This window comes from Megalops cyprinoides, chromosome 23 (genome assembly GCF_013368585.1).
Source record: "Megalops cyprinoides isolate fMegCyp1 chromosome 23, fMegCyp1.pri, whole genome shotgun sequence".
Lineage (NCBI taxonomy): Eukaryota > Metazoa > Chordata > Actinopteri > Elopiformes > Megalopidae > Megalops > Megalops cyprinoides.
The window spans coordinates 13,233,178-13,251,705 of NC_050605.1; the positions used below are offsets into that span (position 1 = coordinate 13,233,178).

At 40.8% G+C, this 18,528-nt stretch overlaps 1 protein-coding gene across 2 annotated transcripts in view; it reads left to right on the forward strand.

The window, feature by feature from the left end:
* LOC118770327 (PDZ domain-containing RING finger protein 4-like) overlaps positions 1 to 4,609 on the forward strand; it is a 41,055-nt gene extending 36,446 nt beyond the window's left edge. Inside the window, exons 6-9 of one of the 2 annotated variants that reach the window (XM_036517930.1) lie at positions 250 to 351; positions 1,410 to 1,526; positions 3,032 to 3,172; positions 3,230 to 4,609. In XM_036517930.1, the coding sequence (XP_036373823.1) occupies positions 250 to 351; positions 1,410 to 1,526; positions 3,032 to 3,172; positions 3,230 to 4,597 (1,728 nt within the window). In that variant the 3' untranslated portion in view covers positions 4,598 to 4,609. Of the gene's footprint in view, positions 1 to 249; positions 352 to 1,409; positions 1,527 to 3,031 lie in introns of both variants that reach the window. The other variant, XM_036517929.1, reaches the window with a different exon arrangement.
* Positions 4,610 to 18,528: the final 13,919 nt, after the last annotated feature.

Here is an 18,528-nt window from a genome sequence, read left to right on the forward strand (position 1 = left end):
TGTTGCGAGGATGCTTTTATGAACATAACCACTCACGCCGATGTCCGCCGGCCCCCGGCAATCACCGCGCCGGCCCTTTCCTGTAAGCACGTAATCAAGTGGCTGGGCACTTACCTCAGAAGGAGCCAGGCGGCGCGGTGTGGCTCACGCCTCCACCCCCCGTCCTCTCTGCTCCCCCGGCTGCACCAGTCTGCGTTTGGCAGCAAGCGGGGAGGGGCTGACCCTTTCCCCTCTGTGTCTATTCCGAAGATAAACGGGCGTGACGTCCAGGACCGGGAAGAGGCGGTGACCATGCTGTCCAGTGAGGTCTGCAGGAACATTGTGCTGCTGGTCGCCAGGCCCGACATACAGGTGAGATGATGACCGGCCCAACACTCCTCATACTCCTCAGTGCACAAAAAAGAGAACGGCTACACTTTAACAGCAGCGTCTAAAAGGCTTAGCAGCGGCACACACAAACACTTCCTGCCCTATAGCGCTGCCGACAGCACAGCCTGCCTTTTCTCCCTTTTTTAACACATCACGGCACTAATAAGGCATTACATGTTTGAAAATTGAAAAGACTTACGCACATGCAGTTTGTGTCCCTCAGAATAAATTTTGAAAGGCTAAATGAAGCTCACCACTCTTGTAATGAGTGCCAGCACATTAGCTCTGCTTCATGTTTTATTTTTATGTAGCACAAGTGTAATTGACTTGTGATAGTAAACTATAAAAACTAATGGCATGGTAATATGGAATGAGTTCAAGCCCCAGGGTACTGGGGGAAGAGGTACTGAGTATAGATAAACCAAGAGCAATAATGGATTCTCCTTCACTTTTTGTAATTATAACACAAGTGTGTTAATACGTTTCAAGCTGGGATTATTGATTACCTTTGGTAAAGAGTTTCAAAATGCGCAGCTGAAGGGAGGTCAAAAGGTCAAAGTGGCCTCTTTCGGTAATTAAAGCTCTTTCATGAGCTGTTTTTCTTAGCTGAAAAAATTCCACTAATTAATTTTTATCCATGACACAAATAACCATCTGGAAATGCTGAGGGCATGTTTACATCTACTTCAGGGCTGTGTCCTCTGTGACGACCTCCCCTTGGTCCGGGGATGTTGGAAAGGGTACGCATAGTCACAGAGCCGCTGGAACTAACGCGGCAGCGTAGCATAGTGTTAAGGAGCAGGTCTCGTAACCGAAAGGTTGCCGGTTCGATTCCCTGCTGAGTCACTGCTGTTGTACCCTTGGAAAAGGTACTTAACCCAGAATTGCCTTAGTAAATATCCAGCTGTATAAATGGGTAACAATGTGTAAAAAAAAAAAAAAAAAACCTATAACCTATGTAAGGAGCTCAGGATAAGAGTGTCTGCTAAATGCCAATTATGTAATGTAATGTAATGCCCTCTCTCCTCTCACTGGGACAGCTGGACGAGGGATGGTTGGATGATGAGCAGAATGAGTTCCTGGAAGAGCTCAAAATGGAAATGCTGGAAGAGCAACGGCAGGAGGAGTTGCAGCGTGCCTCTCACATGGGGGAGCAGGTGAGAGCAGGCGAAGATGCAGCCCTGTCCCTGGGGACAGAACACCACCTGCACCTAACACTGTTCTCCAGTCAGTGTGACATTTGACGCTCACTATTATGCTATATGGTGCCTCATTTGAGCCCGTGCTGCTGGGAACAGTTCTCTTGACCTTTGAAAGTTCATTGATGTGGCATGCCTGCTTTATCTGCACTCCAGAGAATATCCATGAGCTGAGTCAGGTTTCCTTGAAGTCACCTTGAGTTAGCCAAATTAGTAAGAAAGTCATCTTACTGATATATTTGGTGCTCACAGCTCAAGGGCTTTGTTTTAAGTATCTGGGTTTTCATGGGTTTTCACTTCCACAATCTTCTGCATAACTGGTGCATGAATACAGAACACATGGACATTACCTATTCTGCATGAGGAGTATGATTCCCTCTACTGTATACAGCTAAAGGGAGTCAAGGTCAAAACAACTCAAATTTCTCCCATTGGTTTCTCAGTTTTTACTCAGCACAGCATCCGCACAGTATATTTCCCAGTTCCAGGAAGTGAGAATTGAGTTTATACTTTATTATATTTAGTATATATTTTAAGTTCTCAATATGAGCTCTCAAAGCAGGTTCAAATGGCTGTCCTGAACTAATTAAACCACTGGCATTGTTCTGGTGATTTTTGTATGATTTCACAAATTTGAGAGTGATCCCCCTAACACTGTTACCTTCTGCCTCACTTCCCCAGAAAATATAGCAAGTCTCTTTTCACTGTTATAATGAGAAATGCATTTTGGAGTTTGTATGAGATTTTGATCACCGCAGAGTTGGTCAGGAAACCATGAAATAATTACTTGTTTTGTTAGAATACTATATTTTTATTAACTGTGTGGCTTACAGCTTCAGTCGGAGACAGACAACACACCCATGCACTGTTGAATTATTTCGTTATTATTATTGAAGTATTGAATTATTTAACTTCAATCTTCGTGCTTACAGCTCAGCTTTTCATATAAAATGCAGCAGGATTGTATTCCGATTTTAAATGTAAATTGTAAAATAATACTGGCAGTGAAACAGCTCTAGAAGTAAAGAGTCAGGCAACTTTAACTGCATCAGTGGATAAAAAATGAGATTGAAAATGTGAATTAGCTCATGAGAATTTCTTTGTCCTTTTTGAAAAATGTAATGCCTCTTGTAATATAAACATGTCAGATTTTGAGCAATGAGATCCTTGATATTTTTCAAAACATTGCTATTTTGCATTTTATAAAGACTGCAAACATATTTATTTTGTTAGCTTTTAGTCTAAATCAAAACTCCCAACCGCTTGTCAGTGGAATGAGAATGGTTCCCTGTACAAATAACACTAGTTTGATTAAATTGAGTTTTGTTTATTTAATGCTTCACAGTCACAAGGCTAGCTCTGAGCACAGTGATAATCAGTATGCATTACCCTATCAGGCGTCAGCTAAGCACTTTTCCTGGCATGTAGTTTTCTACTACATCTGACACGTGTTTTTAATTCAGCCCAAAAAGCCCGAGGAAGACGACATCACGACAGACACGGCCACCTGTTCCTCCAACAACCAGGACAAGGACAGCGGGGTGGGCCGCACGGACGACAGCGTGCGCCACGAGGAGAGCTCCGAGCAGGAGGTCCTGGCGCGCGTCCAGAAGAGGCTGTCCCAGTGCCTGCGGGACAGGCGCCGAGCCGCCCCGAGCCAGGACGCGCCGGCCAGCACGGACAGGCAGACCGGCCAGGGCCCGGCGTCCAGGGAGCACCTGGGCCCCGGCTGCCCCCCGGCACGGGAGGAGGAAGAGGAGGAGGAGGAGGAGGAGGAGGAAGAGTGTGAGCGTTTCCAGCAGCTGCTGGAACTGAAGTGCCAGATCAGGAACAGCGGGGAGTACGACCTGTTCTACACCCGGCGCAGCACCATCGAGTGCAGCCTGACGGAGCAGGAGGGGGTGCAGAGGGAGCTGCGTCTGCTCAACGAGGAGCTGCGTAGCATCGAGATGGAGTGCCAGAACATCATGCAGGCCCACAAGCTCCGCAAGGCCCAGGACCAGCGGCCCGAGAGGGAGCGGGAGCGCGAGCGCCGGCTCGGCAAGGACCAGGGCCGCCGGGGCCAGGGCGAGGCGGCGCAGAGGCGCAAGCTGGCCGACATCACCGAGCACCCGGAGAGGTCGGACAAGGACAGCTCCAGCGCCTACAACACGGCGGAGAGCTGCCGCAGCACGCCGCTGGCCATGGACCGCTCGCCCGACCACTCCCTGCAGAGGCTCGTCAGCGTCACCAACCAGAGGAACCTGCGTGGGGCGGGCGCTGCTGGGCAGACTGTCGCCTGCCACGCCCGGCAGGGCGGGGCGGAGCAGGGCAACCCCGCCGACCCGGATCAGACGCCCCCCGCTGACGACGAACGCCACGAGCGGGACAAGCCCCAAGCCCCCCAGGCCCCCCCATCGCCCTACCTGTCCCCCTACCACAGCTCCCAGTACCGGCAGGCCAACATCCCGGCGCACGCCCGCCACTACCAGAGCTACATGCACCTGATCCAGCAGCGCTCGGCCGTGGAGTACGCCCAGAGCCAGCTCAGCCTGGTGAGCGTGTGCAAGGACCTGCAGCGGGCCGCCGAGCCCAAGATGGAGTGGAAGGTGAAGGTGCGCAGCGACGGCACCCGCTACATCACCAAGCGGCCCGTGCGGGACAAGCTCCTCCGCGAGCGGGCCCTGCGCATCAAGGAGGAGCGCAGCGGCACCACCACCGACGACGACGCCGCCAGCGAGATGAAGATGGGCCGCTACTGGAGCAAGGAGGAGCGCAAGCAGCACCTCCTCCGGGCCAAGGAGCAGCGGCGGAGGAGGGAGTTCATGATGCGCAGCCGTCTGGAGAGCCTGCGGGAGAGCCCGCAGAGCGGCGGCGAGGGCCGCAAGGAGCTCAACATCATCGAGCTCAGCCACCGCAAGATGATGAAGAAGCGCAACAAGAAGATCCTGGACAACTGGATGACCATCCAGGAGCTGATGACCCACGGCGCCCGGGCCCCCGAGGACACCAAGGTGCACAACGCCTTCCTGTCCGTCACCACTGTATAAAACGCGACTCTACCCCCCCCCCCGTGCGGGACTATTTAATTGCCTCGTTCAATGTGGCATTTTTATGAGAAAAAAAAAGATATTTTTCACACTTTATAACCTGAACTACATTTTGTAAACTATTTTTTTCAGCTGGTTTTCATTGCAATATTTTCAGTAGCTTCTTCATTGTTTTACTTTGTTTTCTTTGTTACCTTCATGTATTTTATGTGGCTAGTGGTTACTAAATACTTGTTTGCCCTGTAAATGACATGCATTACAGTGGAGGTCCTGAAATATGCATCTTAAGCCTAGAACATACAGTACAGGTTTTGATTGGACGCTTCCTTTTTGCAGTCCTTTTTGAAAAAACTTGTCTCATGAAACCCACACCCTGCAAAAACATGAAAGAAATAAGTTCATTTGCAGGTGGTATTCGCTTGCAAGAACAATTATTGTAGCTTATAAGCACCAAACTACAAAATATAGGCTGTAAAGCCAACAAATAATTTCAGCTTCCATATGCTTCCACATGAGTTTCAGCAACAGTCATTACAAAGTTATAGCCAGGTCGTAACAACTGGTATTGGAACGCAATCTGAGTTACAATTGTGCTGTGTGTTATAGGCTTTCATTTCAAGCTCTGCAGAGATCTCAGACCCGCACACAGGTTTTATGGATTATACAGTCCCATCTCGGATGGACTGGAATGTGTCTGTACACCTATACACTTCTCACCAACCTGTGTCCTGCTTCCGTGGGATGTATTCATTTTTGGGAATGATTCAGGGTGCCTACATCATTTTCATGGATTTCCATATTTACAAGCGAATATTTTCTTTTTATCATCTCACATTGCTCAAGTCTCGGTTCATTAAAAATACTGGTAATGCCAGAAACTGGACTTCATTTCAGTTTTCAACTTTCCAAGTTTTAAGTTTTTTTTTAAAGCTCTCCAAAATGGAGATTGTTGGGATTTATTTTGCATGCCTACTTGCATACCAAGATCACTCTCTCTATTATTTGCATAATTTCAATAATCACATAATAATCATTCCAGTGACTTCAAATTTCGATCATTTATATTCTGCCATATGTGGATCACAGGGGGATGTGACAGCAATGGCACTGACCCAGTTAAGAAGTCATAAGGAAAACCACAATATTTCCATGACATTTTTGCAGCCTTATCACATTGCTACAGTACAACATCACAGAAATGTCACGAGAGACCATCATTACCTAGCTTCTGACTTGCATTTTTGACGCCCTAGAGTTTTTGAAGGCTCGGTAAAACGTCTTGTACTTTTTCATGACTATTCATTTTTCCTGTACTGTGTGCGCTGTACATTAATTATTGACATTTGTTGTTATAATCAGCCTTAATTTTTCCCCAGGAGGGTGATATTATTTATTATGTTTTTGTTTTTACATTTTAAATATGGCCAAACAACACCCTACATAACTGCTTATATTTCATTCTATCAATGAAATGCTACTGGAAATCGGTGTCTTCTCAACACTATGGTTGAGCATAAACAGTTTCATACTCTTTTCATATGTTTTGTTTTTCAGTGACATATTGTAAATTAAACCTGTAAATTGACCCTGTATTTGTTCCAAGTCAACGTCAATGGTCTTATTTTAGGTAAAATGTAGTAGACATACTTGTAGACAGGTAACTGTGTGGTAATTGTGATAACTGGAAATAAATGATAATAAATTATTGTTTATCTTTAAGAAAACAAAACTATTTTACTATCTTTTTTATATCAGTCTGATATGCATTGTGTGCAACAGGATATAGGAATATAAATGTTGATTCACCGTCCCATAACTCATAATAAGCTTCAGTATTGTTGCATCAGTTACCTCAGATCTCTAAGGGCGCACTCACACATTTGTTTGGGTGGGTAGTGTCTTTGCAACACATTTTCTGTGGCTGAAGCCAGTTGATGTATATGTGAGTGAAGCTCAAGTAACAGATGTCTGGATATCAGGCAAAACATATTCAAATAATAAAATATAATCAGTCAGCCACAATATAATTATCTGAACAGAGGACAGACATTACATAATAATAAAATAGGTCATGATGCATATTAGAGTTTCATAATATCATGGGAATTGATAATCTGATTTATATCTGGTGAACTAAAACTAAGAGCCATGTACAAACATAAGTGTACTGGTTGGAAAACAATTTCTGGGAAACAGGTGATTCTTATTTTGATAATACATCTATCATTTATTTTGAACATATTGGCTAACGCTTTTAGTCTACAGCTCACAAACAATATCGAGTATTTGTCTCAGGTATGCGCCATTAAATCAAAATGTCACTTGTTTAATTTTCACCTCGCTAATTTCTTTCGGGGGGAAATGTATCCCTTCTTGTCGTTTCACCTTTACTTGTTAAATGAGTATTAATCACACAAAAACAGAAGGAGATTTCAATTAAAATGGCCTTACACTTGAGTGACTTGGGGCCATTAAAGCATATCTCTCACTAAATCATTTCAATAGGCTCACTGCCACATGTGCATTAAAACTGTGTGCATTAAATATGCGCACACCTAAATCAGAAGTATGTACATTTCTGAATGGTACGCATCATAGTCACAAGAATGCCATTGGTGAGTATCTTATCTGTTAATTAAAAAAGCTCATCGTTGAAAATTAATATATTTTATTGTTATGGAAGCATATTCTTGAGATGGAATTTTCCCACTGAGGTTGACTCATGTCCTAAAGTCATTGTTACCGTGTCTGTCTCTTCTTTGGGATTACCACAGGAAAAATTGTATTCTTTCAATGTTGTCTTCCTGACCTAGTCTGACTTTGTGCATATTTATGGCTGTGTGGTAAGAAAAGAAACAGTTGAGAATATAAACCCTGGAAGTGGGATATTGATTGCCAGTTGTTGACTAGATGAATTAAGGCTGGGATGTCCTGATTGTGGCCATTACGTACAAAGATGTTTAGCTCCAAGAAATCGGATTCTTCACTTGTCAACACATAGTCTATAAATAAATCCTTCACCCCTCTGAAACCACAGAGCATTTTAAATCACTGCCTTATATCATGCATGTGTTTGCTTTATATTTAATATGGTAATGTATGCATTGCATTGCCCAACAGTGTGAGAGGGCAGTGAGACATAGCTCCTTCTCTTGGTTTTGTATTTCCTGATGCACAGAGACTTCTAAAAGGACCTATCCCCAAGAAATGGTGCTAAAAGGACATGATGGGGTTAAAACAAGTTAAAGAAAAAGGTTCAATGTCAAACCAATAACTTCTTGTATTCTATAGATCTTTTAAATGTCAGGAAATGGATTAGTGTGGGACCCATCTGTTTTTGGAGAATTCCATGCGAATGTGAAGCACAGCATTATCTTTTTCAATGTAGTGAAGAAAAAAAATCCATTTTCAGATGAGTCTGCTCTACACAGTTGAGGCTAATATAAATGAATTCCTTCCATTTCTGGAGCACGGGCAGATACACAGTGATTTCCATTAACACAATAGCTTCATATTGAGATCTTCGCGCAAAGGCAAATTCTGCCCTGCTGTCAGTCCAGAAAAGCACATTCCCCGCGACTCATTTGTTAATTCTTATTGTCTATACAGAGACCATTAAAATGCCATCTAAACGGCGAGAAGCTGCATAGGTTGTTCCAACTGGCAAAGTCCATGAGTGGCAGCCTTTACACGAGCTAATTAAGTTCAGCTTGCAGCTCCTGAAAGACCCAGTCAGGTATAATTAAAACTGAACCAATGACAGCGCTGGCATTTGTCAGATTCATCCAGTGGTTCAAATAGCGGTTCTGACAGAAATGTCAAACTGATAGCGCGCCCATCTTCCCCCCTCATGGCTGCACTGCACCCTTGCAGCACAGCCATTATGAACGTTTGCTGATAACCTTTAGGATTCCCTGAACAGCCAAAACTACAAATTCCTTTTCATTATCCCAGAAAAGGGATTCAATTTACGGATGCTTGGTTTCCATAAACACATGCAGGAGTAATCTGTATCTCCTAGTGTCTCCCTGCTGCTTTCCGGGTTATATCAATCAAACGGGGATAACAAACCACTAATTACTCCTGACGACCTGCCTCTCGACACACAGCAGTTCTGGATATTTATTGTGTCTTTGGTCTTCAGTATCATAACTTAGATTTAATCTGTACATACCGTAATATACCAGAAAGTGTTTATAGATTGTTGTTGATGTTGATGTTGTTGATGCAGAATAATAATTTCCCAGAGGCGTCTGGTCACAATAGCTGTCTTAATCAAGTAAACCACGAATGCACTATACAACAATTGGCCTATAAATGATTTAAAATGTGTATGAAGCCCTTGCAATTTGATGTGGATTTAATTATTCCTCATCGATTGGATGACATTAAGAAATACTTGCTCCATTTTCCATAACAGGGACATTAAGAATGTTACACTGCACTAGATGTAGATTGGTTGTTTATTGATTTTTTTTGGCCAGATCTTTGCACTAAACCGTGATGTAATGGGTCACCTGGGATGTGGTGTCACGTGACATCCACGCGGGGATGTGGTGCGAACACGCTGTGTGCAGTAAAGAGCACGACCACCAGGGTAAAGGGTGTTTATTCTTATATACCGTTTTGTGTTTCTTTTTATTTATTTTCTTATGCAGTCCCCACCAAGAGGATATACAACTGCTGTTAGCCAGCAGGAAAGACACACAACTCTCACATTCGTGACTGATTATTATTATTAGTGTTGTTATCAACTCGTTCTTACTTCTGATCAAAACATTTCCTCTTGACATCATTGCCATTAGTTGTTTCCATTTAATCCCAGCCAAATACAAGGGAGTCTAATCAGGCAAAAAAAGATGTGGACATTTTATGGCAATCAAAGAACTAATTAGAATACTAAGAGCTGGATCTCATCTTTTCTTCATTCAAAGACCTCTGAAAAGGGGCTCTTAACTGGGCATAACATGTAAGAATTTTAATGAAAGGAAGTAGTTACTTTTTAGTTCTTTTGAAATCTAAAATCCTAAAGTGAATTTATTTGAAAGCGGAGGGAGGAAATCATCATGTTTTGTGTGCTAGAATTTAATAGAGGGCATTGGTGTATTTTAACAATGCCATTATAATAAAACATAAAGGCAATCTAATTCATTTCACATAGATGCCATGAACCAAATCTAAGAAAATAATGTAGCAATGAAACCACCACTCATTTATTTTGCATTCAGATAGAAAGGTTTTGTTTGCCCACTCTTTTAAATGCCTAATATAATTCAATCAAAGTGGTATTACAACCTATTGTATCAACATGAAATTTATTTTGGATGCTTTCGTTTGAAGAAACAAGATAAGGCCTTACATCGCAATTTGCTATCATTCACTAGATTTGTTCTCCATATTATGAGCTATGCAGTCTCATGTTACACTGTGTCACGTACTTCAGGTGTATCATGCTTTTTAATAAGGGCCTGTTGATAAATATTTTAGTTGACATTAAGTATAACTCTTTGAGACAGTTAATTAACAGTTCATTAGTGGGTAGAAAGTAGGGAATACAGTTTCCACTCAGGTTACTGGTAAAACACTTGTGTCTGGATGTGACTTGAATGTTTTTAAGTGTTAATAGCAGAACTTGACATGAGTCCAAACAACAAATATGAGAACACCAGAAGTCTCCTTTAAAAACAATGATTTGTAAATAATATCACTTTTTATAAACTGTACATGTATCACGCATTTACAATCTGCTCAATATCTGTTTGCTATCTAGTAGTATTAAAAGTCATACTTGATTAATAGGTATTAATGTATTTATCCACTGTTTTCTAACTGTATATAGAAGCACTTAAAATAAAGCGTGACCCAATTGTTCCTTGGCCTAGGCCCAAAAAACAGATTAAATCCCCTGCCTTAGGGGGGGATTAACATTTGTTGAGCTAAAGACTGATGTTAGTCAGCCGCTGTGAATACACTGGCACCTACTGACTGCCGTATTTGGCAAAATTCGGCATCTGCACGTTCTTGCCAAAAAAAAAACTTGCTTGGCTCTCAGATCTGCTCTTAATATATACTAATGTCACTTAACCTGGTCAAAAGGTGCTTTACTCGCCTTCTTCTACTGCTGCCAGTTAAGAACTGTACAAAGTGCCATGTTTTAAAGGAAGCAAACGAGAGATGCACCCTCCCTTAATGAAATTCCTTCTGCACTCACATACAATATAATGTTTTGTTTTCAAATCATGGATTTGCATTGAATATATCACATTTAGGTAGACACGACTCTGATTCAGAGTTCAGGCTCATTCGGTCTGATCATATACAACATTCATGTGTCAGTATTTGATATAACAATGTGCTGGAAATGTTTTCCTCTTTCACCGAAGAGTATGCTTAGGGTGTTCTGGCACAAAATGACAGTCTCACACAGACAGTTCTACATAGCAACTTGTGAAATTTAATGGATGAATGGCACTATATGCAAATTCATATGATTTTCACTCTCACCATTAAAACACGGTGAGTTTGGGCTTTACCTTTTCCATACTGTTGATGAACTCAAAGGAGTAAAAGGCATCAGTGCCAATATTTTCATGTTTATATATGTTATATACATATATAATGCCAACGTAGTTTTTACCTTACACAGTAGTTCTTTCAGGGCATTCTGTTCCTTCCATTGTGGGCTGGCAGGTCGGAATCCATCTCAGTTTAGAAACAGAAATGAGAATGATCCCCACAGTCTTGTCTCATTCTGCCAGTCTTCACCTCACTGAGCACTGAAATTAATAATGATGTGACGCCCAGAGCACAGGTCAATTTCACACCCATTATACAATGTAAACATTGTTTTCCCATATCCTCTCTCATTACGTTCTGCAGAAAATGCCATTGTAATGATGGCATTGTTGGACTTGATGTAACCCTATGAATCCTAGCATGTTAAAAGATGATTATATATATTTGTCCATTGTGTCTTTATAACAGTGAAATTTCCAGGTTGGTAATTTCATACGAGACTAGGATTTGCATAGTAGCATTTGGCAAACTTTTTTTCTCAAAAAACAAAGTCGTCTCAGCCATGGGCAATTTATGTGTAAACATTTAGTAAAATTCGTTGTCTATTGGTAACCAATGAAAACAAATGGGAGATCCAGACAAAACTTGGACTTCAAGAACTTCAATGGAGAATGACTGTGATATCTTAATGAGCAAATTAACATTCCAAAAACATGGGATGATTGATTCCACAATTTGTATGGTGACATCATCAATGGTCAGGATTGAGGAAGTGATTCAGAAGATGACAGTCTAAAGCTTTCAATTGCCTCTGTATATAAATAATAGATTACCTCCCTGCCGGTCACTATTTGTTTTAATGCTACAATATTTTACATCACTTGCGCCAACAGGTAATCAGACCTTCCCTGTTTGATGTAGAAATGTTATCAGACTACTTATTTAATTTCTGACCTGTTCCAGAGGCTTCCTCTGAGACCCAGCTTGATGAAACAAACCAATTCAGCCATCCACAGTAGAAACTAAAATTCAGTCTCCACAATGATGGACACCCATTGAGTTTTGCAGGTTTAATCTTAATGTTATTTTATGTGCAGCGAAAACTACGCACATAATTTTGCTAAGTATCTTCAAGTCAGATTAGACCATTTAAAGACTAACATCCCATACGTGTACTGTTGATTTATTGACTGTCAGGAATATTTTTTTTCATATCATATCCAAATGCCAGTCTCTAGTACAAAGCCCTCTGAAATGCTGAATCAATATCAACACTACTGACAAAACTGAAATTATTATAGTCTCTCTTTTATATACACAATGGCTTTTCTGGAAGGAAGGACTGAAGAGTAAGGAGATCTTGCAGGAATCAAGGCTATGCTAAAATGTCAGACATGATTTGCCAATGTGGAAACAATGGGACTGGTTACATGATTAATATCTTGTCTGCATAACTGACCTTGAGACTTTATGATGGCAGTTTATTGCTAGGTGCTCTGTCCAGGTTTAAGATTCACAACCTCCTGATTTTACAGACCAGTGCAGTCCATTTGAAATGACAGGCTGTGAAGGAGAGGTCCATTACGGCAAAGTGCTTACACTGGTTGGCCATAAAAATAATATTAGGTGTAATGTGAGCCTGATTAGCATAGCGCAGGGCTGTGTTTCATATTTGTGACAAGACAATGAAAAACCAGAAAAAAGTCAATGCAGATGCACATGCATGTTGTCACAGATATGTAACACAGACATTTACATCATATAGGAACACGTGTGTGTTGTATAAATAAGTTCCCTCTACACCCAAAGTTTGACCAAAGTTTGAAAAGTCCTGCATTAATGAGCATGCCATCTTTTCTGTGAGGTACATGCTCCACGAGACAGCACCAGAAACCAAAAACACTGTATCTGTGCACAGCCAATGAGTCACTGTTACATTCATCATCCTAGTTTCCATGCTATCATCCTCACAGCATGCTAATGCAGTTCAAGGGCAGTCAGGATTTCTCTCTCATGGATTTTAGTTATTGGCAGGGGAGTATTCATCAACACAGAAGACAGGACTTTGCCATGTCTCATTTCTTTTTTACATTTTTTTGTATGCAAAGTAGGTTGAGGAGAGACAAGTCATGCCATTACCTTTCCCCATCTTTCATTCTGGATATGTTGCTTTTGTTACTTAGGAGGACAACAGGGACGAATAGCTCCATGTCCTGTGCACTGGGTACAGTGCTTGCACATGTGAGTCATCTTCATCAAGACTTTCTCTCTTTCACACATTTTTGCATGAGCAAAGCATCTGCATGTCTAAGCAATGAACATGGATCTAATTTCAGTTGCAGACTCATGCCTATAGTTTGGCACGATTTTAGCATTTCTCTAAACATGTTTTTCAGCATGAGGCAGCAGTATAGTGTTGTGGTAAGGAGCAGGGCTAGCAACCGCAAGGCTGCTGGTGTGATTGCCCGCTGGAGCGCTGCTGTTGTACCCTTGGGCAAGGTAATTAACCCACAATTGCCTCAGTAAATATCCAGCTCTATGAATGAATAAAACTGTAACCTATGTAACTCGCTCTGGGTAAGAGCATTTGCTAAATGACAATAATGTAAGGTAATGTCTTCTTATCTCTTTCTTACACCATGCCTCAGCAGACCTTCAGATCAGAAGGGTTTATTATAAAATCTGTAGTAATATTGCTGGTACTGCATGTCAAATAACTTTAGATGAAACTTACTGCAGCATTATTTATTTAATGCATGTGACCTTTGGTAGAGTAACAAAAAAGGATTATCATCATTTGAATAATTGATTTTATCAAGTGATTTTATTTTTGAAATCCTTGTCACAGTACTAATTAAGGGCAAAATGGATAGAGGACATCCTGCCATATGACATTCTGAGATGAACTAATATTTCCTGCTTTTATGAAGGCGGATTAGTAAAGGTCAGTATGGGGTCGTAGATGCATAGGTTATTGGGCTGCCAGTTCATGCTGGAAGAATATCTGTGCTGTTTTGGATGTGATGCTCCCTTGATGAGTGGTTCACTCAAAAAAATCACCAGGGAGAAATGTCACCCACAGTTTGGAATGCAATACAACCACATCTAGCATTAAAGAATTACAATGACAGCCCAAGACAAACTTTGAGAATCTGCGGTCACACAGAACCCCTTCCAGAACCATCTGGAAACATAAATACCTCTGTTCAACAAATAATCTGGTTCCTGAACAAAACTGCCATTCAATTCACCCACCTCATACAAAAGCAATATACCACTGCATTTCTTCATGTTACCAATACTTTTTAAATCATTCAATTCATTTATTCTTTTTCATTGTTTTTATTCATTTTCTTTTCCCTTTCTTCCCACTTTGTACTACTCTATTATCATCGTCAGTAATGCTCCCAGTCCTAAGTCCATCTCTCAGTGCTTAAACAAAAAAAACTCTTTGTCTTCCAGAAACAGTTGATATGTTCCTTCGGGCAACCAACTTGCTTAACCATTATTTCATGAATGCAATGCCCAAACAACAGACAGGATGATGAACATGATTATTCTTTTTTTCCTTGGACTGCTGTGTCAGAATGCAAACTAATTAATACACAAATCTCAGTTCAATCAATCATCTTTTTTAAAAAAATAAATGACTGATTACATCCTTGTATGGAGAACTGAGCCTCTGTGTTAGAATTAGGGGCAAAGGTTTGGTTCTATGTGTTAAATCATCCCTTTGGAAAATATATACCAGCTGTCCAAACTGAGCTCCAGCAGAGAGGTTTGGCTGAACTGACAAAGTAAAGTCCATGGGATTGATTAAAAATGACCCCTGACAAGGACGCTGTTTCCTCATTAACCATGTAAATTACTGAGTTTAGAGCCATGCGCTCATATGATATCCCATGGCTCTGTTTGGATTCTCAAGTTAGCACTGGCCTCTTAACTCAAAAACTGTGGTGCTCATCAGTAAAAACAGAAATCAGAGTTTGATCTGAACTCATTCGTGTAATGCCTGTGGCAGTTTCGTTGCATGTCACTGGGAGTCACAACACAATGATACTAACCCTATCACTTACCCTGTTATTTTTTTGTGTTTTGATGTCAATTTCCTTCCCAGTATTTTCTGATAATGGACGCGGATGATTAGATTAACACACCTACGTAACATGAAGTAAAATCCTCAAAGGCAAGCCAAGACACCTCCTGATATCAGTTAACTAATCCTCTGCTCCCTCTGCCAGCTGGTCACGGCAGCATTAGCGTGAAGATGTGAGTCAGATCGGCAGCCTCAAATGGAGACAGCCAGGGATACATTAAATAAATCAGTCTTTATTTATATTAATAAAACTTATACAGTGGAAAATATGTATTTTATATGACAGGAAGTCAAATCTGAAGCATCTGTCTGAACGACACATTCATGCAGTATACATTTTTAAGGGTATGAATGCACTCACACTGACATTATTTGAACAACACATATTTATTGTGCAGCCATTGACATGCAGAGCAATATTAAAATCCCCCCCCCCCTCAGTTCCCCAAAGAGGCAACATGAAGCATCCACAATGCAGTGCCCTACTTTCCTCATTCATTATAGGCTTTATGCAACAGAAAACTGATTGTGGTATCAAGATAAAAGGTAATACAATGGAGACTGAAATGTTTATTACGGAAGTACTGTATGCATTGGACTGCCTGATGAATGATATTGCTCCTTTTTATCACTGTGACACATGCTGTGCTTAGCATGAGATACCATTTGTTATTTAGATGTGATTTTTTTTCCACACTGAGGTGAGGAGTGAATAAAATACTTATGGACATTGGATTCATTTCTACAAAAGCCATAGCAATAGGCACAACGTTGTCAGTGATGGCAAATCTAAAGATTGAAATGTATGTCATTTATGTCAGTATAGTGCCTGTACAGGCACAAAATGGGTCATTCTTTAGAATAAAGTACATTAATGGATTATTAATAGGGATAAAGTCAAACTTCAGTAACACATAGCAGATATTATAAACATTAACCAAGTTTTTGATAAACACAACAGTTAGTGTATATTTACCAGTATAATTAGGAAAACTTGACATATGCCTGCATGGTCTTCAGAGGTATTTAAGAATGACTGGAGTGACCTGAGGACTGAAGCGCATTCATCTAAACATGAATGGATGTTTGTCAAAAATTGATAGGCTCTATTGATAGAGGAGCCACTTTTGATTGTATGTAATTTCAAAAGGTTAAATAATAAATTTAGGTCTACTTTAGTTACATCCATAAATAAGCCATCAGCTTTCCTGTAATTATACATAATTGCCTATCATTTACCACTTAATAACAGCATTTTAAGGTACCAGTTTTGTTAAGAGCAAATTATGGAGTTAAGGCTTCACATTGGTAACCAAAAGCAAGCAAACTGTTTATTATGTATTATTGAGAAATGATTAATTTTGACAAAAAGGATGAAGGACACAATGGTTGTTTTTTGAATATCAAAATAGGCTATTGTGGAGAGATGAAGAAGAATTTCTTTGATTGATGCTGACTGTTGCTAATGCATGCAATCATTCAACCAAAATTATAGTTTATTTTTCAATTTTGTTATTGTCACAAAGTGCTGGACAAAGTGCTTTTCCAGAGAGATTAGGAAACCAGGGTCAATCAGAAGAAAACTACAAAATTATTCCCTGACCTCTGGAGAAGGAAGTTGAATGGTACTTGACTGTGGAGTAGACACCATAGGTTCTGCTAACATTCTGAACCATGCTCAGTTATACCAGGGGGAAGGGGAAGCACTTACTCTGCAGGTGGCCACATTTAAATGAATGTGGACTCGGTTCAGTGGAAACCAGGCTCAAGTTAGCGGAGAGGACAGATAACAATGGACTGTACATCTGAATAATGTCTCTAATGTCCTTCCATTAATTTTCTGCATTGCCAGAAATGGCATGATATAGTGGATTAAATGTCAATGGTCCGGGAAAGCAAATGTATAAAATGTAGGAGCTGAAAAATGTGGGCGCCCAAATGGAACATTATCAGCCTCGTTCAACCTCCCCACTGGCCCGTGGTTCCTCCAGTGAAAGCCTTCAGAATATAGGCTTTAAAAGGCATTAATATGACCTGATAAAAGGAGTGCTGGATGTTATGACATAGATGGGCTTTGTTTGTCTTATTTTCTCAAGCAGCACTCCATTATAAGAGAAAATACGTACGCTGCTCTGAACACTGCAGCCTCAGTCCTCTTTAACATTTCATACACACGCACACACACAGACACACACATACAACGACTCGGAGGACGTACAGTAAATTAGATTCTGTGCAATAATGGAATCAGAAGGGCTAGGTTAATATTTCATCTTTTAATAAGAAGTGTTTGGGAATCAGATAGCTGGCCCTTTTAATGTGATGCATTGAAGCTTGTGTTCGAGCAAGGATGTGAAAGAGACCTTGTACACACACAGAGCTTATGGCAATGCCAGCCCGATATCACGAGAGATGTTAATATCTTTCACAATGTGACATGTTTAGATGTGGTGCAGTATTTGGTGTAAAACGGAAAGCAGGCACATTACAATGATATCTAGAAAGATGTTCACCTTAAGGGACCACAGTGGTTAACTACACCCCCTCAAGGAATATGTGTGGGCCAGAGCAGGGGTAAGTTTCTTAAAAATTATTTGATACAAGTCAGTATTTTTTCTGTGCTGTAATTGAGTAAACAAGAACACAGAGTGAGCCAATGCTCTATGCCAATTGACAATACATACCTCACAATAGCCACCTCACCAGACACAGACCCTATTTAGACCTCAGCACATACCCAGCTCATATATATGGCATCACCACAGACCTTGCTACACACAGGCTTCAGCACTTATGCACCTTGTGACATAACATGCTGCATTAATACAAAGGGCATAACATTTTCATCAACATAAGTGTGAGAGCGAATGGTAGGTTATTTGAATGACGCACATGCTACAGGTAGAGAATACACATACTGTACATATGGATGGACTTGACTGGAATAAAAGGTAGATGGATGAACAGATATATGTTCTGTATGTGTATAAACAAACAATATACCTGTATAAACTTGTTTCTTTTATCAATTTATATTGTCTTTTTACAGTTATATAGTTTTCACATGAAATACCATAGAATGCATTGACCTCTCAGACTTTACAAAAACATTTTCTAAGGATTTTACAGCAGTTAAGCATCGTAGATATGTCTACAGAATTGTAGACACACAAATCAGTGCCTTCATGCTTTCCAGTATTGATTTGCTCAGTGGATGCCTTTTTTTCAGGCAGGCTTGCATGCATTTGGACTCAGCTCTCAATTAGAGAAACACCACAGTCAAGGTCTGGAATTAGGTGCCTGCTCCTATAGTGTTCTT